Here is a 27,235-nt window from a genome sequence, read left to right as displayed (position 1 = left end):
GCTTTTGAAAAAAAAAAATCCATCCAAATAGAGAGTTAATACTACAAAAGCAAACCCTTCGCTTATTGATGCGGCTCTTCCTTTTTAGTTTTTAACCTAATTTAACACTTACACTAAATACTCGCCACGGGTGTAACAATCCACGTTATGTTTGTTCACTTTTGCAAATAGATGCGAAGATGTGCAAACCAATCATAATTTCTCTGATTTTCTCCCTTACTATGTAATGGTATTATGGTAATGACTGATTAAGCCATGCACGCAATGTCTGGGAGGAGAGAAAATGATTACGTATTTAGACTTGGGTTGAAGTAGAAATCGTTATCTAATTTAAAAAGGAGAGTCAGCTTAGTGTAACTCTTATTACACCTTCCACGAGTGTATCTTAATAATGAAATATCCTATCTAATTTTTGAATTACACTTGACTACAAATGTTAGAGCGTGAGAGTGCAGATCAACCCCGAGACAGAATCTGACAAAGACAACACGCACCCCCTCCACAGTCCATAAGAGTTGCTACATGTTTTGATTATTGTACATACAAATTAAAAAGAGAAAAGAAAAAGTACAATAGTGTTATGGATTTTATTAATCTCATGTGATATAAGAGAAGCTCTCTTATGTCATAGAGATAGTTATGAGTGAGACCCACTCTTAAAGAAAAAGAAAAAAAGAAAAAAAAGCATCACGGAAGTCGATGTATGTGTAGGAGAGAAAAATACTCTCCTACAGCATAAGATAATATTTTCCCTAGTGTTATTGATATTTTCATTAAAATAAATGAGAAAAAAATAAAATAAAAGAAAAAGCACCGGTTGATAAGGGCGGTGATTGAGAAGAGGTGGTTGAGACTCGAGATCGAGATATGAAGAAGGGGTAGACGCAAACCACAAAGGTGTGTGTCCCACTGTGCTTTCCCATGTCTAGTTCCCCACATCTAACGAAATTAATCTTATATATCAGTTTGATCTATTTTATTCAGATTTTTTTTTTAATCTTGAAAATAAGATATATCTTTTTTTTTTCCCTTTCTTAATTTAAATTAGTCGTGGTCTCTAGAGAAAAGAGCTAGTGTACATACTTTTATTTTTTTAGTACATAGCTAGTATATATACTTAGTTGACTATAAAAATGTTTTAAAGGAAAACATGTGTGGGGAACAAGAAATCATTCTATTTAAAGAAACTCGTTAGGGTTCATGAAACAAATGATTTGAATCCATCTCATATATTTAAATACGCTATAATAAAAATAATGACAACTGACTCAGCAACTCGTTAATAAATTTATGAATATGAATTCGTCTTGTATGTTGAGATCAGGACTTAAAACATATAAAATCCCTTTGAGTAACATTTTAAAAACACATAAGCTAAGGTAAGACACGGGATTAAAACACTAAAATATGAAGAGAAGTTAAAAGAAAGAAAGAAAATGTTAGCCAATAAAGTTACAAACCAGACGACTATCATAATCTTCAACGGTTATCGCTCATCCCTCCTTTAATTTTTCATTAAACCTTTAAATGTTGTGATATAAAATATATCAAATTATAACATTATTAAAATGCTTTTAACGTGAGTCAAGTTTTATGTTACAGGATAAATATATCCTCGAAACAAAGCCCAATAAAGCTTATAGAACTGCACAATTACTGATGAGAAGACCGAGGGTGACTGTGTGAGACAACCCACCTTCCACTCTTTTACTTTCTCTCGGTTTCTGCTTCTTTTTTCTCAAAACAGGAAACAAACGCGTCGTTATCACTCTCATTTTGTTTAATTTCACCAAACATTTCCCCTCATTAAGTGTTAAGTAAAAAATCTCTCCCTCACGGGACAGTGGTTTTCACTTTTCAGTCTCAACTCTCACAGACGAATTACGGTGCCGCTTGTTTTAATAAATAATACTGCAATGTGATATCTCTCTGGATTTTGTCCTTTTCTTTCTCTGAACGAGAATGGCAAAAGAGCTTCTTCTGCAAATTCGTCTACTGCTTCTCCTTCCTGAACAACGGTGTCGTTTTGCAGCTTCTCCGCCAATGTTCAACTTCGCATTTTCCTCTCTGTGACTCCTCTTCCCTCTACATTTTGAATACCTTGGATCTGGTCAACTTCTTCTTACTCCTTACATCCACCGACTCACTCAACTCAGGTGCATTTTGCCTTCTCCTTTTATATCTCCTACTGATTCAACTCTGCTTTCATTTTTTTTTTTATTTGTTTTGTCAAACTCCTAGTTTCTTTCCGTTTAAAATTTATGATTTATCTCCGTTTTCTTCGTTTGCACTTCGATGTAACTGTTTTCCTTATTCTGCATTTGACTTCGCTGGCTTCGATTCGTGGCCCCTGTAACGCTCTTTCTGTTTAGATATTTCCGTTACCTGCTTAGTTTATCACAGTGCCTTGTGATTCCAAGAAATGTAGGTGAGCGAGCAAAGCATACTTAGTTAGTGATCTCAGTATTTCCTCTAATTGGTACAGCTTTGAGTAGCATAGCATGATTTGTGCCTCGTCATGCCTTTTATGGCTAAACGGAGAAACCTTTTTCGACTAACATTCTCTTTAATTTCTATTTCTCTTGGTTTCTCGCCAATAAATGGAAAGACACTACTTCTTTACGTGAATCATTTTGTGGTGGAACCTATTTATCAAGTAATTAGCGACCTGCTTATTCAACTTTCGTGCATAACTTAATGTGATCCATGGTTACATCTTATTATACTTTATCCTGTATTATAATGAGCATTGCTAAACCCGGTTTTTGACTACATTTTTTTTTTTTATATATATATTACCTATTACTGTTTGTTGGTTTCTTTTTGGTGAATAATCAACGTACTTTTCTTATTCTACCTCGAGAAAGGAGAAAGGAGAAAGGTTAAGTTACAAGCATATGCAATTCTTGAGTAACTTCGCTGCTAGTGTTATTTCCTTCTTAGTCACTTAGTTTCAGTACAATAATTGTTTCTTTAACTTTCAAGTAAGGTTTCTCTAATCTTTTTGCATGGATCTAACTTGCTTGACTTGGTCTGTACCCAGGAGAGGGAATTCTGTTACTAAATTGATGACATGGAGCAATATGAAATACTTGAGCAAATTGGAAAAGGTGCTTTTGGTTCTGCGCTTCTTGTGAGACATAAGCATGAGAAGAAAAAGTGAGAATGGAACCTACCTTACCTTTATTATTTTCGTCTGTCTCTGTTCACTTGTGTACTTTAAAGAACAATGTATGCAAATCTAATTCCATAAAACATTATTAATAATGCTCTTTAGCTTATTTCTTTTGATTTTTGATTATATAGATATGTGCTGAAGAAGATTCGCCTTGCCCGCCAAACTGAGCGTTCTCGTAGATCTGCACACCTGGAGGTTGGAGCTTTTGATACTGATTTGACTAGTGGACTAACTGATTATCTTGTGTCGTTTTCTGTTTTCTGAAATTCTCTCTTTTAGTCTTTCACATGCTGCCACATGCTGCATGATTCCTGGTGCATTTTGTTTGTGTTCTAGTTCTAGAAGAATCTCATTTGCTAACAGGCCTAATAACAAGTTTGAAACCTCAATATGAAAATTAGGCAGTAAACTTAGCAGAAACTTCTGTTGACTCAAATGTTTGATGTAAAATTATTTGTGGATATGGTTCAGGATATTTCTAATATATTTGTTTCTTATGGCCTATGTAGATGGAGCTTATCTCTAAATTACGAAACCGATTTATTGTGGAGTATAAAGATTCATGGGTAGAAAAGGTATTTTGCTTCTTATTTTTTGCATCTCTTTATCTGCTCAGTTAATTACAAGACTGATGTCTGCAAGAGGCTTGCTGAAATAAGCTTCTATTGCAACACAACTATGAAAACTCTTGTTGATTTTTGTATCATAAAAACTCCTAAGATGTTTAAGTCATGATCTGTTTTGGCTCCTTCCTTCACAGGGTTGCTATGTCTGCATTATTATAGGTTATTGTGAAGGCGGAGATATGTAAGTCTCTTTTCTCTAACTTTTTCTAGCATACAATTTATGGTTGTATTTTCTTTCAGATTTTGTAAAGTGGAACATGAATGTTTTTCAAAATACATTATTGATCTAACACAGGGCGGAAGCTATAAAGAAAGCTAATGGTGTTCTGTTTCCAGAGGAGGTTATTTTTGGATTTTTTCTCCTTGCAGAAATTTTAATCCCTCTTCCTTTTGGACAAGAATAAGGATAACATTTGGAATTTTGCATTGAAAAATCTAAAAAAGGTCATTTGTATGCAGAAGCTTTGTAAGTGGCTTGTTCAACTTCTTATGGCGCTTGATTACTTGCACATGAACCACATTCTTCATCGTGATGTCAAGGTTAGTAACATGTACGTAGCAGTGGTATTTCTATTTCCAGCTGAATTCTATAAGCTATACGCTAATGAGAAAATCGCATGATTCCATCAGTGTTCAAATATCTTCTTGACCAAAGATTATGACATACGTTTGGGTAAGTTATACTATGGTTCCTTCAAATAAGGCATAGATGATTGAAATTTTGCTTACAAGTGATCAATGATGAAGCAGGTGATTTCGGACTAGCCAAAATGTTGACTTCTGATGATCTTGCTTCCTCTGTAAGAAATGTGTAATCCTTGAATTGAATTCACCTTCCTGATTGTAATTTTAACATGACTGCTTCAATGAGTCATTGTCTTCTAATGTAGGTGGTGGGAACTCCTAGCTACATGTGCCCTGAGCTCCTTGCTGATATACCTTACGGTTCTAAATCGGATATTTGGTCCTTGGGTAACTACTTGTGTTATGTTTGTTTGTTCTTCATAAATTTTATGTTATTGGTTTATAATGTAATTATGATCTCTGAAATCCTTTATCCAGGATGTTGTATATATGAAATGACAGCAAATAAGCCTGCATTCAAAGCATTTGTAAGTTTCTTATTTAATTAACAGGATTTTTTTGTCTGTATCTTTTCTTCTCGGAGCATATTTAATACTTTCATCTCTGCTGTTGGATGACCAAATTCCAGTCTATTATCAATCAGACAAACATTTGCTTATCAATTTGACTATCATCACATTAGCATGTTTGGATAAGTATCTTGTGTTCTGTGGACTGACTGCTAGACTCAAATCCTGTTATTTTACTTTATTTCTGTACCCCCACTTGTTATGTTTTGAAGTCATGGGTATTTATTTCTTTATTTTACTATGATTTTCACTAATATATCAGCAGCAGCACTCATTTAGCTGCATGTATACACATCTACTGTTTTTATATCTTCTGCAAACTTGTTTTTTATTAAATTGTGTAATTATCTTTCCATTTCTTTGAACAGGATATACAAGCTTTGATTAACAAGATTAATAAGTCTATAGTGGCTCCACTGCCAACAAAATATTCTAGTTCATTGTAAGTCTTTGTTCTTTCATTATGTAGTTACTATGGCTAATCTTGCCATTTGCAAATTGCATTGTCATGTCTTATGCCGTAAAATTTAGCATATGGCAAACCTTGTACCTGAAGTTGTCCAAAGCTAACAGGTGTCTGTTAGCCAAAGATAATTCAAAATGGGGTATCTTGTTAATTTATAGTGATCATCTTTTAATATTTGTGTATTGTCTGATTGATGATTGATCTAGTAATATTAATATTTGTTTTCCCTTTTGGCAGTCGAGGTCTTGTTAAAAGCATGCTGCGGAAAAATCCAGAGCTTAGGCCCAGTGTATGAATTATTCTCTTCTGACCTAGAATAATTTCAATGCAATGTATTGGTGAATCGTCTGGCATCTTAATGCATTTTTTTGTGATTGAACCAATTGTAGAATAGAGAGTCAATTATGCTATTATCAGGTGAACAAGCATGAAATTCAACTGTATATTCCTCAAACTTTGTTAGATTTGACATGTCATGGGCCCATAGTATGCATTCTTCTAATTTGCTTCGCTAAACTGTGTTTTCTCAACTCTGATCGAAGAATGTCAAGCTTGGATTAACCAAAAGGAATCTCTTTGGGCTGGGCTTGCCTGGTTGGAGATGAGTTGGGATGGTGATGGATTTCACATTAAATTTTATGGTGATTTTCATTTCGGCCTATCATCATTTTATTTAAACAAATTTTGTTTGATACAGAAGAAAGATTTTGAGTACTTCATTGCATCAATAAAACACAACTTATATAAAATATAAGGTATTGTTGGTAGGAATTGGGATGTGAAGCCTTAGGATATAGCAAGGGTGCTGGGGATGCGGCTGGGTGAACTTAATAGGAAAACATGGTATCTAAATGGGTAGAGAAGGGGTACCTAACCAGTAGCAAGATTTTTAAAAGAGTAGTAATTATACTAAGCTTAGTAAACAAGCATTTCTACAATTTAAATAAGTTTGATTAGTTTGGGCATATTAATGATGCCTGATTGACTGAGGAATTGGAAATTAATGTTTCTGTCCTTAAACATTTCAAGGTCAAACCTTCAAAGGCAAAAAATGGATTATCATGAAGTAACTTTGCTTGCAAAGGGGTCTTTTGTAACCTCGTGTAACCTCTTATCTTTTGTTTTAAATGTTTTTCACACAAAGGTTACTCTACATCTATGAAGAAAAACATTCCACGCCTCTTAATTTTGAGTGGTAAAAATATGCCATTTTGTTTTTTTGGTATTTGACTGTAATTCTTTGACTGCCCTGTCATCAACTCATCATCACCCTTATTATACTCCAAGTCTCCATCAGTTATATTGATGCTTACTGTTCTTTCTTTATTATTACGATACAACATTATTCACTATGAGAGATTATCCTGTACTCTGGTGTATTACACCATTTCCTAAAGTTGTAACCCACTGATTTAATTTCAAAAACAGGTGAAGAAAAATTAAAATAAAAACTAAACAATCAAGTTTATATTTTTAGAAATGATGCAAGTATAATACACCGGGGGTACTGAATAATCTCTCATTCCCTTCTGCGGAATAATATTACTGATGACCGTTGCCACTGCCTACATGACCATAATGATTCTTGTTATCGTTGTGCAATCTATTTCTTTTTGTATAATGTATTTCTAGCTTCTTAATCCTTTGTCTCCATAGATGTTCTTAGCTGGCATCTGCTGCTTTCCATCGGGTGAAATTTTACCTGTGGTTATGGGCAGACATTGTACTGTGTTTAAAATGTGTTTAAATCTGATCTGTCACATGGACCTATTTTCGCATTTAAAGTGTACTTCTGTTGGTAGGCTTCAGAGTTGCTTGGGCATCCACATCTTCAACCTTATGTTCATAAGATCCATCTCAAAATCAATAGCCCCAGGCAAAGTACGTTACCAGTTCATTGGCCAGAATCCAACTTCATGAAGAAAACTAGATTTTTGGTGCCAGAAGATTATCCTGTTTCCATCTATAGGGATAAGCGTCATTCTTTAAGCAATGATCGGACTCTAAATCCTAGTGTATCTGGAGCTGATCAAGATTCTATATGCTCTACCCTAGAAATAGATTGTACTCCAGATCATTTGAATCAAAGGTTGGCAGAACTATGTATTGGAGATAGCCGTGAAGTGAAGTCAATCCATAAGCCTGTTATTTCCAGAACTTCTAGTATTGCTAGGACTCCAAGATTCTCTTCAACAAAAGTTTCTACCACCAACAAGAAATCAATGGAACCCTCAAAGAATCAAAAGGCTGCAAGGCGAGCTGTAAGTCCATCATGTTTTTGTGTGTCTAGCTTTTTTTTCTCGGTTGGGGGTGGAGGAATGTTTGCCACAGGGTTAATTCATGGAAAAAACGTACGCGGGTCACCTTTGTTCAATGGGTGGTTTTACAATGGACAACTCCTGCACCTGTAAATTGGTATTTCTCTAAAGAATGGGGTAGTTATATTGAACTACCCTAGTATATAGCCAAATGACAGGAACCTTCCTCCTAGTTTTAAATATTACAATCAACTCCTTTACTTCTAGTATCTCATTACTGTCCCCCGTCCTGTCAAAAGCTATTATTTTATTTAATGAAATCAGTATCTTTTTTCTTGATATAGATAAATTCTACTAGTATTTAGATTTCTCTATCGACATCTGGGTACAATTTTTACACTTAAATGTTTCCTGTCAAATAACTGTGTCATACCATTTATATTAATAAAAAAAAAGTAGAGCAAAATTTATTAGAAAAATGATTTCTGGATTTAGTGTTTGTCTCTTAAATTTTCTCTGTATCCAAATATTCTTACAAAGAAAAAAAACAGAAAATAATTGTCATTTGCAGAAGTTATACTATGACTATATAAGGAAATTAACATCGTTTGACAATCGCGGAGTTTTTTATAATATGTTAATATATATTCAGAGTATGTTGTATCCCAAAAAGAATTTTGATGTCTGACCTTCTAAAATCTGTGGGTGCAGCTTCCTGTTTCACACAATACCTCAAAATCTGCCCAAACAAATCGCAGGGCATCATTTCCACTGCCAACAAGGGGTGGTATTCGGCAGCCTCCTTGCAGGACCAGTGTTGGTTTGCTGAGCCATGTGTCTTCGCCAGACATCTCGGTCAACTCTCCCCGTATTGATAAGATAGCTGAATTCCCATTGGCATCATATGAAGATTCATTATATCCTATCAATAGAACATCAACCTCTGCACAAGGTTCCTTAGGCTATCCATCTCAGGGCAATCATTCAACTGTGATAGACAAATGCACGGTAGAGGTATGTGATAGAGCCTCTATTAGGCCTAGTTCTAGGGATGATTGGCAGGGAATTAAGCGCAGCATGTTGAAGGAAGTTGATAAGGATAAAAGTGGTTCCTCTGATCAAAATGCAACAGCAGGTGCATCTAGCCGCACCTCTTCAGACTTGAACCGCCACCAGTTTGACACTTCATCATTCCAACAAAGGGCTGAAGCCTTAGAAGGGTTGCTTGAATTTAGTGCAAGATTGCTACTGCAGGCACGATACGATGAGCTTGGGGTTTTGTTGAAACCATTTGGGCCCGGGAAGGTTTCCCCAAGGGAAACTGCTATTTGGTTGAGCAAGAGCTTCAAAGAGAACACTATCAACCCGGAAGAATCCCCGTAAACTGCTATAGTATGTATTGTAGTCATATTTCTAGAGTTCGGTGTTTCTTTTCTCATACGAGTATTTAGCCATTTGATTTTTGTAGGCTATCACGTATTTCATTACCTTTTCTTTTTCACTTTACTGAATAATGATAACTCAAGTTTTCAAACTGATGAAAGCAGACGATAGATATTTCTTGGTAACATTACCTGTCTGACCAGTTTATAATTGTCATAATAGATATTTTTCCATGTTCTGATCCTTGTTCCTTTCCACAAAGGGAGCGAAGGCTGATTAAATATATTTGTCGTCTTGCTATGTTTTTGCTTAAATAGACTAGAAAATCAGTTAAACTGAAGCATAACAGTGCCAGATTTTGGGCCATGAATAGAGACGAGATCTTGCCTAACGTTAAGCAATTGACTAAGTGGTATACTTTTGACTATTATTATCTTTGGTGTTAATGGCACCAAATTCGGATTGACAGCACCGAAAACATTTTACTGGTGTTGTTTTACTTGTTTCCTAGTACTGCGGGTTATTAAGGTATTCTATTTGTACTGTTTGTGATACCTGCAAATGTATTTGTAAATCATTTGAGTTTGTTTCCTTAAATGCTTCATCAAGTTTGTTTATTTCATTAAACAAAGAAGCCTAAGTTTAACTTCAGGTTTTATTAAATAAATGAGTTGTGTTTAAACTTTATAGGTTTATCATCAAAATTCGTGAGCAGCTTGTGTGAGTGTTTATGTTATATAAACAAAAAAGAAGATAATTTTAGATAAAAAAAAGTTGTGTAGATAATAATGATTTATGTACTTCTATAATAATTTTAGATAAAGAAGTTTTTATTCTATCTAGCAAGCGTGCCTAACTTTTATTTTAAAGAATCTTTAATCTTTTTCTTTATCTTTTAAAACAAATCAAGTTCAAGTTTTAAATTTTGCTTGCTTAAATAAATAAGTCAATTTCGAACATTATTATAATTTTTTAGGCAAACCTGAGGAAAAATGCTTTTAACATAATGAAATGAATCATACTATCTGCTGTTAAAATGTGAACGATCAAGTTTCTTTTTCACTCCCAGCATTTCTGAGGCCGAAATACTTTGATTATTCTGTACATGCACTGGCCATATTACAGGCTAGAGATTTTACATTTTTCAGTTTCTAGTTGTTAACAACCTTGAGGTCACCACCCCAAAAGATAGCTCAAATGGTGGAAGTGCCCAAAACCTTATAAACTCCACTTACACATACAACCAATGTGTTACTGTATATCTCAACACTAGTACAGCCAATTAGGCAGCTATTTTTTTAACAAAAAACTAGGAGCTTTAGCCATTAGGAGATTTTTGTTATGCAACTAACAGTCCACATATTTTAGATGGTTGAACCATGATATGAAGTTGACATAAATGGGGAAGTTTTTGCAGACATTGGTTTTATTCATTTTTATTACATTTATCCTGACAGATTTCTCTTAAATGCGGTGATTGTTGTCCAACAAGATCTCTGCGTTCTGCCAATTGAATTTTGTGATTTCGGCCTTAACTTTTGGGCATTTCTACCAGTGTATGCATGTCCACCGTGTAGTATTGTTTACCGAAGCCCGTAATTAACACGACCCCTTGAATGTGGCATGTTATTCAGACCAAGTCTAATGCGTGAGATTAGTATGTAAAGAATAGTAAGTTGTGAGAATGCAACTCTAATCCAAGGATCAGCCTAGCAAGATGAAGGATGCACAGCCTTTGAATTTCTCTTTTTCCTTTCATATGCTGGCCTTCCCATTTTGTCATTCTGTTTCTCTACCTCCAAAACTCTAGTCACAGCCAAGTAAGTAAAGTTGCAGTGTGCATTTTGTAAGAATAATTATTGTTATGGATATGAATATCATATCTCAACTACCCACTAAGAGCCTGTTAAGAAATAGATTCATGAGAATCTCAACAACTCTATAACAGTCAGAGAGCACAAGATAAGGATCATATCCCAACAGAAAGGAAGTTGAATCATACTGTAATTGGGGGAGCTCAAAGGTAATCCTATAAACAAGAGCCTAAAGACCCCCAGGTAAACATTTTTAACCTATTTACGAATACTGCCCACACTGTGCACACACCCACCCCTTTGGCTATAAGCCTATTGCTTGTGCGCAGTGATTGGGACCTCGGCTATAAGCCTAGTATACATCTGATATACACTATCTCTGAGCGCATACCATACGATATATAGCAATACGGTCTATCCAGGACCTAACAATTACGAAGCACCAATTACTATTTGCAGTGAGCTTTGAGGTACATGCAATGCTTGTAAGCTTAGGTTCTTTATGCTTAATTCTTGTGAGGAATTTGACAACACAACAAAGGTTCTTCATCCATTGCGCGCAAGTACAAGTGCTAACCCTACACAATGTTAGCGTGTATGATTCGGAATATACCTGTACACAAAATTCTTCTTAAGGCATAGGGGTGAAATGACTGGGTCACAGGTCCCCAATAACTTCACATTAGCCCAAACCTTATTCACCAGAGTAACTTAAACTTTTTTATTTAAAGACTGAAAGTATTTCACAGTCTTCTTTTGGGCCATTCCTATTGACAGATTTCATCCGGGCGAACAGCTCCCAATTCCATTTTACTTGTGTGTTGCCCCATACGTTTCTCGTGGTTTATTGTTTTTTTTGTTCGGAGTTAATCCAACTCTAATTATTACTTTGAGGTGAGTTGGATTTTTCCGATATCACCACAAGCTTCGATTCTTTGAGCTAATTATGAGACTAATCCGGAATGTGGAGCGAATCAGATGAAAATATTTAAACCTCTATGACATGTGGGATCAAACCGAAGTCATTTCTTTTTCACTTACTCAGCTCCCTTGCTATCAAATGAGCTACCACCATTTTGTGGCCGTGCTTTATTGTTTTTACATCAAATCCTCCATTAGCACATATGCTCTGTCTCTTGTAACTTGTAGGGCCTTTAATGGGAAGATCTTACATGTTAGGAAGTCTTATCTCTCCTGACATGGCTTTACCTATAGAGTGAGATTCGCGTGTCAAATGGCTTTGGGATTCCATCAATGTCTATAGAGCAATTACACTTGCAATAACTTATGCTTACATACTCCTTACCTAATCTCACATGATTTGTACAGATAATTTTTCTCATATTCATATACCATATTAGAATGAATGCATCAAAACGAACTACCAAGTATTTAGACGGTCAACCGTGGTATTTGACTTCAACTCAGTATCTAGAAGTTAATGTGGAACATGATCGCATCGAAAACAATTACTAAATATGTGACTTGACTTTCATCTCATCTCTATGCCGTTTCTCTTTGGCTTCTGATTTAGTCAATGATTTGAAGGGTTAACTACTCCTAAATCAGATTTCAAGGGCCTATTATATAACCCATTACGCTACCAATTGGGGAAAAAGATTGGAAAGGAGAATTAGTGTTAACTTATATTATTATAATTTTGATAGAAGAAAATAAAGCTGCCTTTGCTTACTTTTCACTCTTCTAGATGACGAGGACCTAAAATCCTTTGAATACGAGGCAGCAGGAAAGGAAATGTGGTGATAAAAAACGTCAGTTATTTTCTGTTGTCAATGATACTTGAAGAAGTTATTTGGCGCATTTGATAATGATACAATTTTTCATTATATATAATTACAATAATTTCATTTTATCTTTATGCACACTTATATTTTAATTCTGCAATATACCCTCAGTGTAAAGGGGTGTGTGCATACCTAATGCGCACGAAGCTTTATCCTTTGCAGTAATGATAATTTTTTTTTTTTCAATTTAATCTTTATCTTCTTTCTAAAATATTTGTACAATATCAAGTCATGTGTTTCCATATAATAAAAAGAAGTCATTTTAATAACTATTAAACCCTATGTCCAACTCTTTTAACGATGTAAAAATATATATGAGTTAATATAAGAAAATTTATACGAATTAAAATTAATTTTTTAATAAATAATGTTAACTTACTTGTACTTTTATAAAATTATACTTAATAAGTATATTTAAGTGATTAATTATTTATAAATATATTTGATCTGGATAAAATACAATAGGCTCACCAAGGGCTAAAACCCAAAGACTAAGACCCAAAAACATAGGGCCCAAACAAAGTGCGATATCTCCATCGCGCATAAAGAATCAGAGGACGCGATGGCTTCATTGCGCCTAAACTGTCTTTAAACATGACTTCAGAGTTAAGGAATAGATCAATAAATACGAATAAGGAGCCACCGCGCCATAGAACCAATACATAAAGGACAGCTCCAGCTTGTCACCACTCCACCAAGATAGGTTGACATATAGAGATAAAGTCAGAAAGGCACCAGCTGAACCTGCCGCCCATAAACAGCCAATCAGAAGACATACCACCTATCAAAGGCGGCATCAGATTTACTATATAAACAAAGGGTACATACACAGGTATGATCATCTAATTCAGTAAGAATGCAACATAAGCTTAGCTTCGATACTGACTTGAGCGTCAGAGTGTCATTGCAGGTACTCACCCCAATTGGATTCATCGCGCCAAAGAAGAATCATATCAATCTCTCCATCAATAACCCAAAAAGTAAATAGCCCAACCCAAAAGCCTTCTCTCATCAACTGTGTGTGGTTAGGCCCGATATATATTAGCCTGCCCATATAGTGTTGGTCTCATCAATATTAATAAAAAACATTATAACCATTTAAGAAAAACAAATAAATACTAATTTTTTTAATATAAAAATGATAGCTTAGATGACTCGCCATATCATTTTTCAATTCAAAAGTCTGCTGCTCTATGTAGAACGTCAGAATTTTAATTGTTCTGTATTATTTCTTAATGTTTATAAGAACAAATCCAAGTCCTGCTCCAATCATATACCTTTTCATTCTTCTTCTCTCATACTCTCTCCCTCTCCACGTCTCTTAACATTGGTCAAACTACCAAATGAGTTCTTCCAGGTTGTTGGGCCTAATGGCCATGGTTCTGATGCTGCTGCTACCCATGGCTGCCAAAGGGGATGATATTATTGATAATTTCCTTGGTGCTTATTAACTCATCTCTTTCTTTTAATTTTACCTATCTATCTAATTCATGCAGGGATACGAAGTGGTAGCATAATAACTTAGATTTGACATATATATCTATATATTGCAGACAAGGTTTGTGAAGAAGTGGAATGTGGGAAAGGAAGCTGCGTAGTAAATTCAAGTTATCCATTAAACTTCTTATGTGAATGCGACTCTGGCTGGAAGCGAACCCGAGAAGATGACAATGATACATATGCCACTAGCTTTCTTCCATGTGTCATTCCCGATTGTAAAATTTCATTCACTCTTCTCCAATTCTTATTTTCATATATAAATGCATTTTGTGGTTAAAGAACTTAGATACTAACCAGTCAATTTTCTATTATCTGCAGGTAGCTTGAACTATGGTTGCCAGCCAGCACCACCTCCAGTCCCAGAGAAGGATATTCCCCACAACTTCTCAGCTTTTGATCGTAAGAATTATAAACATGCTTACTATAACTAAGAGTTTATAAGTTTGATTATCAATTAAAAAAGTTTCATGTTATTAATGAGTTATATGATAATACTTTCTTATTTATTGATAGTATCAAAAAGAAGTTTTACATTGATAATTGGTTAAGTTTTAGCTTCCATGTAACTATATATGGCTTGGGTTATATATTTAATTTTCTCTTTTTTCTAATCATTTCATATGCAAAATGAAAATATATGTTAGCTTGCTATTGGGCGTACTGTGGGGAAGGTAGCTGCACCAAGAACAGGACATATACATACAGATGCGAATGCAACCCCAATTATTTTAATCTTCTCAACATCTCCGTCTTTCCTTGTTACAGTGAATGTAAGGATCCAAAACCCATTTTTACCTTGACAATGGTAACATAATGTTGGGAAAAAAAATTAATATTGATTGAAGAGGATTTTTTTTTTTTTTTTTTTTTTTAAGGTACTCTTGGATCTGATTGTTCGAGACTAGGAATTACAGTTGCAAAATCAACCACAGACAGTGGCAGTGGCAATAGCAGTCAAGGTGAAATTGGACTCGCCACCTTTGTTTTCTATTGATCATATAGTTAATTATATTAATGTTAAATTTGCAAGTATAACAAATCACCAATTACCGACCTTGGAACTAGGTTCCGTAAAAAAGCAGTTGTTATTATGTTCATAAATATTATTATTAACATTTAAAAACGAAAAAAAAAAAAAAACAGAGAAGTTTCAAGAAATCAGAATTCTGAAGGTGTGTTTGTTTTGGTATAATTTTCCCCCAGCAGCAAGCTCGATATTTCCAGGAAGGTTCCATTGGATCGTTATGTTGTTGATGTCCACGGGTATGGTTATGTGGAGCTAGGACGCAAAGAGATGGCTTTTGGCGAAGTTTCATTTGGTGAATTATTGATTTGATTGTGGACACCACAGTTTATTGTTGTGTGTATTATTTATTTGTTGTGTATTATTAATTAATAGCCTCGTTAGCTTGTAGAAATAAAGTCAGGGTTCTGTCATCAGCGGAAGATGACTAATGTATAGCATATGGGACACACACAGATTATGTAGCCTTTTATTCACACCCACCCCATTATTACTGCAGTTGTATTCGTTGTATTTCTTCTTCATTTTTTCTCCTCGTGTGATCCCCCAATAAAACAGAAAAGAGTAATTTTTAGCGTCACTTTGATTTTACTGCAATTCTGAGGATTGAGGAAGCGACCAACTGCTAAATATTAATATTAAAAGCAGGTAAAAATTCCTTCTCGCACAATGTTTTTATAGTAACGCACAGTTTTCATCCTAAACTGGGATGCCAATCTCCGCCAAAAGGATCATTTAGTCAACATAGTATATTATATGGGTTATATATATATATATATATATATATATATATATATATATATATATATATATCATGTGATAGTAAAAGTCACTATTCATTCCTCCACACACAATAAGAACGAGGGACTCACAAGTTTTTTTTTTCTTTCACTTATCTCACTTTCTCTCTCTTCTGTATTGTGTCGGTAGGAGTCTTACTTTTATTTCTGTAACATTACCGATTCATTTCCCATATTATATTTATGGAATAAAGGATAATTTTATTTTCTACATATATATATATAATAATATGTGAAGTCCATGTGAGAATATATAAGTAGAGAGGAAAAAAATGTGACTTCCACATAATTTTTTTTTTTTAAACACCTCTACATATTTTTATATATGTATAAGAAGTAAAATTTATCTAATGTAAGAAGAGAATCATTAAGCTGGTAAGCAATTAAACAAAGGCACCTCAATTTAGTGTTTGGCTTAGGAATGTATCATGCTCTTTGTTTCTAAGACCAAAACCTGGGAGCCACATCTGGAACCTTTCCATTCTGAATTGCTTCTTTCAAAATTCTTATTTTTATGTTTCGCAGCTGTTTTAAATGCTTCTATATAACATTTACGTGAGAAAACTTTTAAAAATGAGACGTTTAAGTGTAACGAATTAGTTTTTAAATATAACGTATTTCGTAATTATTTAATTTTTTAAAGAATGATTTGTTTGAAAATCATTATTTTTTAACGGAAAAAGTATTTCTCCAGTCACCGAAGATAAAATTATCTTCAGTGAGCTCAAAACGACGTCGTTTTGTGTTATAAGATTAAAAAATTATAAAGACAAAGACTAATATAACCCTACAATATATTATAATTATAAAAATATCTTAATTTCTATCTCAAAACGACGTCGTTTTAAGCTCACTGGAGATAACTTTATATCCGGTGACTGGAGAAATCATTTACCTTTTTTAATTGATCATTAAGACAAATTCAAAATTGATTCAAAATTCAAAATCTAAAATCCTAAAAATAAGAAAAATTACTAAAAATAAATATAACAGTAATTAGTTTCTAAAAATAAATAAATAATTATAATTAAATCATTCAAAACACATCTCAAATCTTAGATATCAAATCATGTCAAATGTGTTGCTTTTCTTTTCTTTATCAAATAAATCACAATCATATCTGCTTTTTTATTTGAACTTAGATTTGATCGTAATTTGTTATATTTCAAATTAATTATTCTTTTAACAATTGAGTCATAATTATTGGACCACATACAATTATGATTGCCTTTAAACTTCTTGAATCAATGATTGAGCCAATGCAAAGAGTCAAATGTAAGTGCACCATTCTCCTATTCTAGGAAAATATTCGTCCTTGACTTGAATCTTCTTAATCTTCATTGATATCAATCTCTTTAGGTAAAAACTTAATGGAGAATTCTTCCTATATTAGATCTTCATCATCAGATTCTCTATCAATTTTATCATAAACTGGATTATTATCATAAACTAAATTTTTATCATAAGATGGATAATTATCACAAATGGGATAATCATCGTAAACTATGTTATGATCATAGACATCAAAGTTAAGAATGTTAATTGCATCTCTATATTTTGAAAAGTGGACTGATTTTCATGTCGTATTCTGTCTATTGTTTACAATCCTAAGGGATTGACGTCCTTCTCTTCGTCATTCATCAAATGCCAAAATCGTCGCTCCAGATTGAATGTCCAACTTTGTCCACGCAAGTCGCCGCTCCAAATCTTGGATTTTCATTCTCCGTGCCTCCACAAGTTGTCTCTTCAAAATTTGAATTTTCTCGATATTCGCCCGCACGACTCATCACTCCAAATCATGAATTTTCTTTCTTTGCCCCCGCACAAGTAGTCGCTCCAAAGCTTGAGTTTTCGTATCCAACGCTTGCTAAGTTGTTGCTTCAAATACTAGATCCACCTTCGAGGCTCTTCATTTTCTATCACGTGGCTTTATCTGACGCGGTTGTTTGTCTTCTTTAGAAACGAATCCATGTCCCTTGCCTTCACGACTCCGCAATCGATGACCCCTACGATTCTACTAGCCATACGTTGAAGGCAACCTAGTGCTTTAATACCAAATGATATCGAAAGCGCATAGAAAATGTGGCTAAACAAAAAGTTGAGATTTCATAAAAGAGTAATTAACCCTTTATTTCTAAAATATAATTATCAAAATAACAAAATTCAACTTCTACAATAAGGGTCATAACTCATAAGCACCCTTTTGTAGACTAATTAAAAATTAATCAAAATTCAAAATTTAAAATCCTAAAAATAAAAAAAATTCCTAAAAATAAATATAACGATAATTAACTTCTAAAATTAAATAAATAATTATAATTAAATCATTCAAAACATGTTCCAAATCTTAGATCTCAAATCATGTTAAATATGTCGCTTTCCTTTTTTTGCCAAACAAATTACAATCATATATGTTATTTTATTTGTATTTATATTTGATCGTAATTTGTTATATTTCAAATTGCTGTTTCTTTTAACAATTACGCCATACTTATTGGGCCCCAATTCTAGTTGACTTCGAACTTTTTGAAACAATAGTTGGCCATATGCAATGAGTCAAATGTAAGTATATCAGCGATTAATTAGGGGAATAATGTTTCTCATGTTGTAGGAGATAAATTTTATCTCCTATACACTCATAAGTGAAAATATTTTTTTTTCTCTCTCTTCTCTTTCACATGGCTCTGTATAGGGCTGGCAATATGGGCCAGCCCGCCCCGGCCCGCCACTAGCCCGCTCAAAATGGGCTGGCTCGCCCCGGCCCGTTTTGACAAAATGGGTTGAATTGAGTAACCCGGCCCGTTTTATGAGTGGGCTGGCGGGCTACGCGCCAGCCCGCCTAAAATAAAAAAAATATAAAAATAAAATACAAAAAATTAAATTCTGCATAAAAGCATACAAAAATCTGCATAAAATCCTAATGTGCTTATGAAACCAAGAAGATCAGTGTTTAATAATCTGCATATAAATATGCATCTTTCAATCCAAAAATAATAATAATAAAAAAAAATCATATCAGGATAAAATAGAGTAACAAAACAAGTAACAAAGTGTTGCATGAGCAGTCCACAACAATTCAAAAAAGCCACTTGCATGTAGAGAAATCTAAGATACGGAGCTACATAACAATTGGGCAACCTAAAAAAAAAAAAAAAAGGACTTGGCGGGCTAGCCCACCCCGTGGCGGGCTGACCCATATGGGCTGGCGGGTTTGGCGGGGCGGGTTTGGCGGGCTGGTGGGTTGAAAAACTCAACCCAGCCCGCCCCATTTGGCAGGCGGGGCGGGCCAGCCCGGCGGGCTCCGCCTATTTTGCCGGCCCTAGCTCTGTATGGGCATCAAATACTTTTTCATGTTTGTGTAGAAGATTTTCTCCTGCAATATGAAAAAGATTCAACCCTTAATTTACTTATAGGGAAAAGATTTTAAATGACATAAATATATGTCATTTTAAGAGAGATATAGACACACAAAAAAAAATTATTTAAAATTTAAATTAAAAAAAAAACCACTCACTTTCTCTCCCATGGTTTTCATTTCTTATGTCTATCTCTTTCCTAAAATGACATAACTTATGTCATTTAAAATGACAAACATCAAACCCTTAGTTATAAGATGGTAAATATTTTTTATGGTAAATATAGCATTCCTCCTTTTAAAAACCGGTTCAATCTAAAAATTAGTATCGAGTTAGCATATATTAAATCCGGTTCATCAATTCTTGACGGTTACATGCATTATCGAATAGACCAATTAACAGCCCACTTCCTTGGTTCAACAGGCCCCAATTTGAGTTTTTTTATTTTATTTTTATAACACTAAATGAGATGTTTAAATGTAACGAATTAGTTTTTAAATATAAAGTATTTGGTAATTATTTAATTTTTTAAAAATTGATTTGTTTAAAAAATAGTTTTTTAATGATCAATAAATATGTTAATTTTTAAAATTGTAAATAAAATAAAATAATAATTTATATAAATCAAATTTTTGTTAAGTTAAAATTAATTACAAAATAAGCTAAATTTACAAGAGTAATTTTTATTTTATTTTTGATATACGACACTAATTATGTGAAGCGGGAAATAAAGAAAAAAAACTGTTTCAACTTTCAATAAAGTAATCAATTCCAGCATTTCTAAAAAATAAAAACAAAAAACACCATTGAAACAGTTCAACGTCGTCGTTTTGCATTCGGGAATTTTTTTTTTTTTTTTTTTTGATAAAGCCTGCAGGTTCCAGCATAACAATATTCCGAGGTGGGTTTCATTTCGGCCATTGATATTTGATTCTCTCTCTTTCTTCTTCGCCCTATTTCTCTCTCTCTCTCTCTCTGTCTCTCTCTCTTGCGCCTGTCGTATAGCAATGTCTGGGGAATCAGCGAGCGCTGTTCATAAGGGTCAAGTAAGATTCAATGTTTTCGAATCGTTAACGAATGGAATCGATGAAACTTCTGACCTTTTGATTATTGTTTTTGGTGATCAGGTTGATCTCTTAGACTTCATAGACTGGTCTGGTGTTGAATGCCTCAATCAGAGTTCCACCCACTCACTCCCCAATGCTATCAAACAGGTTTCTTTTTTCTTTTTTTCATTTTAATCGACCCAACTTTTCTGCTTTTCTGCAATTGAACGATTTATTGTGTATCTTACTGTATTTGTTTAGTAAATAGGGTTATAGAGAAGACGATGATTTGCATCTGGAGAGTGATGCTGATGAGCAGCTTTTGCTTTATATTCCTTTCACACAAGTCGTTAAACTCTACTCCGTTGTTATCAAAGGTCCTGAAGATGAAGGTGCCCTCCTTACGCACATGCTCTTAGTTCCTTCATGTTACATAAGATGTAAATATTGTAGATATAACATGTCCTTTTTTGTTTTGCAACTTTAATTCAGATGCTAAAAGATGATTATTCTGTTTATCTATATGATCTTCTTCACTGATTTCATACTGCACGCTTTTCTGTTGGAATGATTATAATTGGAATTCAATGTTCTGTTTTAGGCCCCAAGACAGTGAAGCTCTTTTCTAACAAGGAGCACATGGGATTTAGGTATGGTTTGGCTTTGGCCTTAATTGTTTGTATGTCATAGCACTTGTATCATGTAATTCAATTGGTTGCTGATTGTTTATTATTGACAGTAATGTCAGTGATTTTCCACCAAGCGATGAGGCAGTTTTGTCCCCGGAAAACCTTAAGGTAGTTATTCCATTACTCTCTCTTCTCCCTAGTGCATGATGTATGCCCTAATGCTACTCGATGATGTCTTTTTTCGCATATGTTTGGAATAATTGACATCGCAATTATCCAATTTGTACTCTGACAGGGGAAACCGGTGATTTTAAAGTATGTCAAGTTCCAAAATGTTCGTAGGTATGTTATTTTCAAGAATTCCTTCATTTTGGAAGGTGCCTTCCATTATTATTCGTTCAATTGGTGAGGATAGCTGCTAATTCATGTTTATTTACTTGATCAGCTTGACAATTTTTATTGAGGACAACCAGACAGATTCTGAGATCACAAAAGTTCAGAAGATTCTGCTGTATGGTACAACGTAAGTTTTAAACAATCTATCAGTTCGTTTATCCCTCTTTTCAGACCTACACTACAATTTTAAGTTTCCTTTGCTGTGGATACAGAATTCTCAAGCCCCTGATAACTTGCATTTTGTTTGTTTGTTTCCCTTAATTGGGTTGTCATATCTCTCGGTTTATTCATCCAACTATAATTATTTAACATTATTTTTTTATGTAATTTTGTTTTCAATCGGGCTCTAGCAAAAGAAACAATGTTGTGTCTAATATATTGCTTGTGTCATACTGTGTTTGAAGCATTGCCATTTTGGAATCCTGCATAATTGACATGCACGTGTGTAAATACACCTTTCTTTTTTACCTGGGAAAGGGGTTGGTTGGGATAAACTATAAATGAAACTTATTGGAGCATGCAAAGTTTCTTGTTATAAAATCTTATCTACATTTTAAGAGTTTGTATTTTAATTATATAAAGTATTACCAAATGAATTTTCTGATATTTTGCTTTTAATGCAGAGTCGAAACAACAGACATGAAGGGTTTGAAGAAGATTGAGGATCATTGATCCCCTGGAAAGAGTAGATTCAAGTTCCTTATCCATCCTTAGAAATTTTGATTGGAAATGTTATATTCAGCTTCATGAATGATAATTTATGACTTCCAATGTCCATCTCATTTCATATAAGACTAATGCACAGTATATCTGCATGGTTGTGATGATTCATGTGATAGGAGGTAACACTCAAGTGGCATGGCTGTCTGTTGTGTCTTTTTACATGTTTTGGAAATATGTAAAAACTTATTGAGGTTAGAAATACCTTGAATGACTGAATCTGGAAAGAACTAGACTGCATTGACGGTGTCCTCGTCATCTGTTACAATTATTCCACTAAGATTTAGGAATATAACAGCTACCTGCACCAATGATGGTTTTACCTGCTGCTTCTGTTCACCTTTGCACTTATTTACCTGTATAATCACTTTTTTTCCTGCTCTGAACTAATCACTTTAATAACAGAGTTCTTGTGAACTGTAGTTGGGGGCGTATTGCTTATTATGACCAAATTTGTGCAATCGCTGGTTTGGTCGCACGGTAAAACTGTCAAAAGTAATTATTTATAGGTTATTGAAGCTAAGGGAGACATTTTTGGCAGAATAAAAAAGTTCAGAAACTACCATATGCTGGTTGCACAGGTGCGATTTTGTCTGTATGCAATATACGGGATGGGTTACTAATATGTACATTCCTCTAACCCCCTTTATAATTTTTTAGTAGAAACGTTTGATATTTCGAAACTTCATACAAATTCTGAAATTCAATAGGTTTGTAAGCTTGTGTTAGTTAGCAACTTATATCCCAAGACTTACATTCTAGGAATTATGAAGTTATTTGTTACAAAACTATGAAGTCAAAACTTCATTTTATTAATTTAAATGCCAGAGATACATCTATTCCCGCCGGTTTTTGTTAATGAAGTGAATGATGTTTAACTATATGCCATTATTTTATTTTTTTGGAGATTCTATATACCATTATTAAGTACTCATAATTTGGTTTTTATTTCTATTTAATTTATTAAACGTTTATTGTGAAAATAACAATCAATAAAGGCTATCTTTTGTAATAAATTCCTACTAAGGCTACAATAGCCCAAGCCAGACAAGGTTTTTTTTTTTTTTTTTTTTTGATAACAAGCCAGACAAGGTTTTACAGCAAAGACAACCTGACTCGTCATTCCCTTGCTGACATGAAAATTTGGTTATACCATATCGCAATGATCTCCAAATTTGCTCAATTCGAGCTTTATTTTTTTTTTTTTTTTTGAGTTAACTCAGTCCTAATTATTTCTTTGAGGCGAGTTGGTTCTTTCTAGTATCTTCACAAGCTTCTACTCTTTGAGCTGGTTACGAGATTAATTCAGAGTGTGGGGCGTGTTAGATATGAAGATATTTAAACTCTTTTCAAATATGACATGTTGGGATTAAACTGAAATCTTTTTCTTTTCAATTAGTTAGCTCCCTGCTACTAATTTAGCCATCACCGGCTGGAATCTTATATGTGTTTCTCAATGTTTTTACAGAGAGGTGGATGCTATTAACTAGCAGAAAGAAAGTGGATTTAACATCTGACTACCAGTAACCTAAACCTGCGAGTTCTTAACTTCTGCTGAGAGGGGGAGAAGGGTATTTTTTTTCATCAAACAAGAGCATTTTTTGGAACTATTTACCAAAGTCTCGTACATTAAAGTTACATTTGATGCCACTTTGAGTTATGCAAGTTTTCATGATCTCACTCCTATTGTATGCATACTTCTTATTCTTGTTCATAAAAATAAAAATTGAACTGTGTTATGTGACACAATCATATTGAGTAACGTAAAGTATACGTGGAGTGTGTACTAAAAAAAAAAGTATACCATATATATATATATATATATATATGAGTTTTATTAATCTCATTTTACATAAGATAGGTATTATATGTTGTAGAGAGAAACTAGGTGGGTTCCACTATTACAAGAAAAAAAGAAAGAAAAAAAAGTGAGGTGTGGAAATCGAAGTGAGAGAAAATGAGATAAGCTACCTCATGTAAAATGAGACTAATATTTCCATATATATATATATATATATATATATATATATATAGAGAGAGAGAGGATCATTTGACAACAATATCAAATTTCAAATTTGACACCTCATCTGAGAGTCGTTAGATAAAAAAAGATCAACGACTCTGATTTGTAAGCATGTAACACCATTGATTTTTTTTGATCTAATTAATGGCTATCAGATAATCAGTTGTCAAATTTGAGATTTGACACCTCATCTAAGAGCCATTGGATAAAAAAAGATCAATGGTGTCACATGCTTACTAATCAAAGCCGCTGATTTTTTTTGATCTAATGGCTTTTAAATGAGGTGTCAAAATTCAAAATTTGACACTGGTGTCAAAGGATCCTACCTCATATATATATATATATATATATATATATATATATATATATATATATATATATATATATATATATAAAATCATTTCCCACATCTAATGCTTTCATCCTTTGTATGATTATGATTTCTCGCATTGAATGTTTTCAATTAATAAAAAGTTTATATTGATTATTTAGCATAATAAAGGTAAGGAAAATAATAGAAAAATAGGCAGATGCAGTCATAAATAAAATGACCTGTCTCAGTACGTCTATCTTCAATTAGCAACTGTTCAGTATAGACCAATTCTTGACATTATTGGTCTTTCCTTCACTCTCAGTTTCACATATATTCCTATTTTTTTTTTCTCTCTCTCTCTCTCTCTCTCTGTCATAGACTCTGTGCTTAGCCACCATTAGCCAAGCAAGTCCATGTCAATGTCGTGGTCCAACAGCAGCGTAAAAATGCACTCAAGACTAACGGTTGTATCCAGCAAACCCATCGAGACGTCGGGTAAGGGCAATTCCTTATCAGCGCTGGATCATGCCATGGGTTTCCACACTCTCCACATAATTTTCTATTACAATGACCATCACAACTTGCTTGGCTCCTTTGAATTGGACCCCCTCAGAGAGTCACTCTGTCAAGTTCTTACTCTGTGCCCAAATATGACGGGTCGGTTGGCCCGAGGGAAAGATGGTAACTGGAAAGTCATGTACAATGATGCGGGAGTTCGGGTCATAAAGGCCAATGTGGATACCACCCTTCATGAATGGCTCAAATCTGCCACTGGATCCCAAGAGGCACTTCTCAATTCTCATTGCTTGGGATGATATGCCTGATGTATAGACCACCTAGTTGCATGTATGGGTCTGAGTTAACATGTGTTTGCATGGAGCACATGATAGTTTCGTCACAACACAAGTTAGACGCGGATCAGTCTTTGATATATTCAGCAATCTTCAGCAATAATGAGAAGCCAGTTCATGTTTTGTGTCATGTGGGGAATGTGAATGGTGAGGGGTTGATCATGATGATGCCTTCCTCGGAAGGAGGGCGTGCAAGAACGGTGAAGGTGGTGCTTCCTGAGGAAGAACTCGCTGTTTTAAGCAACGATGCAGTTATATTGCAGCTGGAGGCAATAGTGCTTCGTGCTGATTAGTGGCAGAGGATTGATTGCTCCCATTTAGTCCATGAATTAAGGAGTTAAATATCTTGGCGTCTAGATTATGCATATTGTTCGTGAATGTCAAGCTTCTTCGCCCAAAAAAAATAAAATAAAAGTTTCATCTATGATTGTTGGCTGTAGTTCCTACAATAAACTTGATATATGTGTGTGTTGGTACTAGAAATTTCATGGTTGTCAATGGTAATCTGGTTCGCTTGAATGAAATAAAAAGAAATGAGAACTGCTATCAATAATATTATTTTACACTCTTATACAATATTCTTTTTAGGGAAATGTAATTCTCTTGTTGATGGATAAATGTGCCATCTCTTTTTTTTTTTTTTTAAAAAAATAGTATTTTGTCTTTACGGCATGAAATAAAACATCTACTTTGACAGAGATTCATAAGTCCCATTCTTTTATTATTAAGTGAAATTTTATATTAACTTTAATGAACAACTTGGATTTACTTGTTATTTGTGAGATTTGTATTAATATCATCTATTCATAAGACTGAGCAAAACTATGATGCACGGACATGGACACGGGACACGATACGACACGACACGCCGATACGTTAATTCTAAAATATGTCATATTTGAACACGTTGGGACACGTTTTGATATTAAATAAATTTTTAATATATATAATATAATTTATATTTAATACATATAAGAGTCAATAATAAGTCATATAACCAATCAAATATTTAAATTTCATAACATAAATATAAATATAAATAATTTTTTGTACTTTGTTAATTTTTCATGTCAAATTTCATAACAGAAAAAAATTAATTTATAAATTATTTCTTTTATATTTAGTTAACAAAATAAAATTAAAATTTAAAAAAAAAATGTGTCGAAGCGTGTCCTAACGTTGACTGCGTGTCCGAAAAACGTGTCGGAACGTGTCGCAGAGTTGACCGCGTGTCCCCAAATGTTGACCGCGTGTCCGTGTCGGACACGTGTCCGACACAAAAAAAAATTTCAAACCGCGTGTTCGTGCTTCGGTGGAGCAGAATGAGATATGATTCTGACAGAGAAAAATATGAAAACATATGCACCAGCCGGGAATCGAACCCGGGTCTCTACTGTGATAGGGTACTATTCTACCACAAGACCATTGGTGCGGAAAGAGATAAGCGAATAATTATATATATATTACTCATTTTATAAAACTTACATTTTGGTCACTTACTTGGGGAATTTTCTCTATATATTAGATCGTGTTATTTGTTTTTAAGGTCCTGATTTCAGCATTCTTGAAGGTGGAATACAAATGCATGGATGTATACAAATACAGGAAGAAGAACGAGAAAGTAAAAATAGTAAAAAGAATGCGAGAAGAAGAAGTAAAATGGATGGGTAAAAAAAAAATTGGTGAGTAAAAATATTGGAAAGAGTGGGAGAATGATAAATTATTTATTTAAAATTGAATGAACGCATGCAAATGTACGGAGAAGAATGAAATAGTCAAAAAAATAGAAAGTAGTAGGAGAGAAAAATGTAATTACTCATATATATATATATAGGTTCGTTTTTTCTGCAGTTACAGCAGATAAGTTATCTGCACTAAGCCCTATACGACGTC

General features: G+C 34.0%; 3 protein-coding genes across 5 annotated transcripts; all 3 read left to right on the top strand.

Annotated features, from left to right (window-relative positions):
- Nucleotides 1–3,055: 3,055 nt before the first annotated feature.
- LOC133284894 (serine/threonine-protein kinase Nek2-like) lies at nt 3,056–9,118 on the top strand. Its single transcript, XM_061482026.1, has 14 exons — nt 3,056–3,159; nt 3,307–3,373; nt 3,688–3,753; nt 3,939–3,985; nt 4,100–4,145; nt 4,264–4,344; nt 4,435–4,477; nt 4,555–4,604; nt 4,695–4,776; nt 4,867–4,916; nt 5,327–5,400; nt 5,662–5,713; nt 7,227–7,685; nt 8,394–9,118. Exons 1-14 carry the CDS (start codon nt 3,074–3,076, stop codon nt 9,063–9,065), a joined length of 1,875 nt encoding a protein of 624 aa, XP_061338010.1. The 5' UTR covers nt 3,056–3,073; the 3' UTR covers nt 9,066–9,118.
- Nucleotides 9,119–14,010: 4,892 nt separating this feature from the next.
- Nucleotides 14,011–15,736, top strand: LOC133284895 (uncharacterized). Of its 3 annotated transcripts, none has more exons than XM_061482029.1 (6): nt 14,011–14,124; nt 14,238–14,399; nt 14,503–14,583; nt 14,829–14,954; nt 15,060–15,128; nt 15,388–15,736. In XM_061482029.1, the coding sequence occupies exons 1-6, from the start codon at nt 14,028–14,030 to the stop codon at nt 15,465–15,467; spliced, it is 615 nt and encodes a 204-aa protein (XP_061338013.1). In that variant the 5' UTR covers nt 14,011–14,027; the 3' UTR covers nt 15,468–15,736. The 3 variants fall into 3 exon arrangements, with proteins under 3 accessions (XP_061338013.1, XP_061338012.1, XP_061338011.1); XM_061482028.1 differs by having other exon boundaries at nt 15,060–15,143; nt 15,391–15,736; XM_061482027.1 differs by having other exon boundaries at nt 15,060–15,143.
- A 4,528-nt stretch (nt 15,737–20,264) lies between these two features.
- Nucleotides 20,265–23,826, top strand: LOC133284921 (PITH domain-containing protein At3g04780). Its single transcript, XM_061482055.1, has 9 exons — nt 20,265–20,410; nt 20,492–20,578; nt 20,679–20,802; nt 21,012–21,060; nt 21,150–21,207; nt 21,335–21,381; nt 21,485–21,562; nt 22,059–22,736; nt 23,624–23,826. The coding sequence occupies exons 1-8, from the start codon at nt 20,372–20,374 to the stop codon at nt 22,105–22,107; spliced, it is 531 nt and encodes a 176-aa protein (XP_061338039.1). The 5' UTR covers nt 20,265–20,371; the 3' UTR covers nt 22,108–22,736; nt 23,624–23,826.
- The last annotated feature ends 3,409 nt before the right edge of the window (nt 23,827–27,235 follow it).

The sequence above is a fragment of the Gastrolobium bilobum genome, unplaced genomic scaffold, assembly GCF_033153095.1.
Source record: "Gastrolobium bilobum isolate Gb01-03AN ecotype WA unplaced genomic scaffold, APGP_CSIRO_Gbil_v1 utg15403, whole genome shotgun sequence".
Classification (NCBI taxonomy): Eukaryota; Viridiplantae; Streptophyta; class Magnoliopsida; order Fabales; family Fabaceae; genus Gastrolobium; species Gastrolobium bilobum.
Note: the sequence above shows the minus strand (reverse complement) of the source record. Positions and strands in the feature narration are given on the sequence as shown.

What these genes read in the sequence shown, in the direction of transcription:
- LOC133284895 (XM_061482027.1), top strand. Translation starts at nt 14,028, where the DNA reads ATGAGTTCTTCCAGGTTGTTGGGCCTAATGGCCATGGTTCTGATGCTG. An exon ending in TATTATTGATAATTTCCTTG is followed by an intron (nt 14,125 to 14,237) that starts GTGCTTATTAAC and finishes TATATATTGCAG; the next exon opens with ACAAGGTTTGTGAAGAAGTG. An exon ending in TCCATGTGTCATTCCCGATT is followed by an intron (nt 14,400 to 14,502) that starts GTAAAATTTCAT and finishes TATTATCTGCAG; the next exon opens with GTAGCTTGAACTATGGTTGC.
- LOC133284921 (XM_061482055.1), top strand. Translation starts at nt 20,372, where the DNA reads ATGTCTGGGGAATCAGCGAGCGCTGTTCATAAGGGTCAA. An exon ending in AAGTTCCAAAATGTTCGTAG is followed by an intron (nt 21,382 to 21,484) that starts GTATGTTATTTT and finishes TTACTTGATCAG; the next exon opens with CTTGACAATTTTTATTGAGG. An exon ending in ATTCTGCTGTATGGTACAAC is followed by an intron (nt 21,563 to 22,058) that starts GTAAGTTTTAAA and finishes CTTTTAATGCAG; the next exon opens with AGTCGAAACAACAGACATGA.
- LOC133284894 (XM_061482026.1), top strand. Translation starts at nt 3,074, where the DNA reads ATGGAGCAATATGAAATACTTGAGCAAATTGGAAAAGGTGCTTTTGGT. An exon ending in AAGATTCATGGGTAGAAAAG is followed by an intron (nt 3,754 to 3,938) that starts GTATTTTGCTTC and finishes CTTCCTTCACAG; the next exon opens with GGTTGCTATGTCTGCATTAT. An exon ending in TTCTTCATCGTGATGTCAAG is followed by an intron (nt 4,345 to 4,434) that starts GTTAGTAACATG and finishes TGATTCCATCAG; the next exon opens with TGTTCAAATATCTTCTTGAC.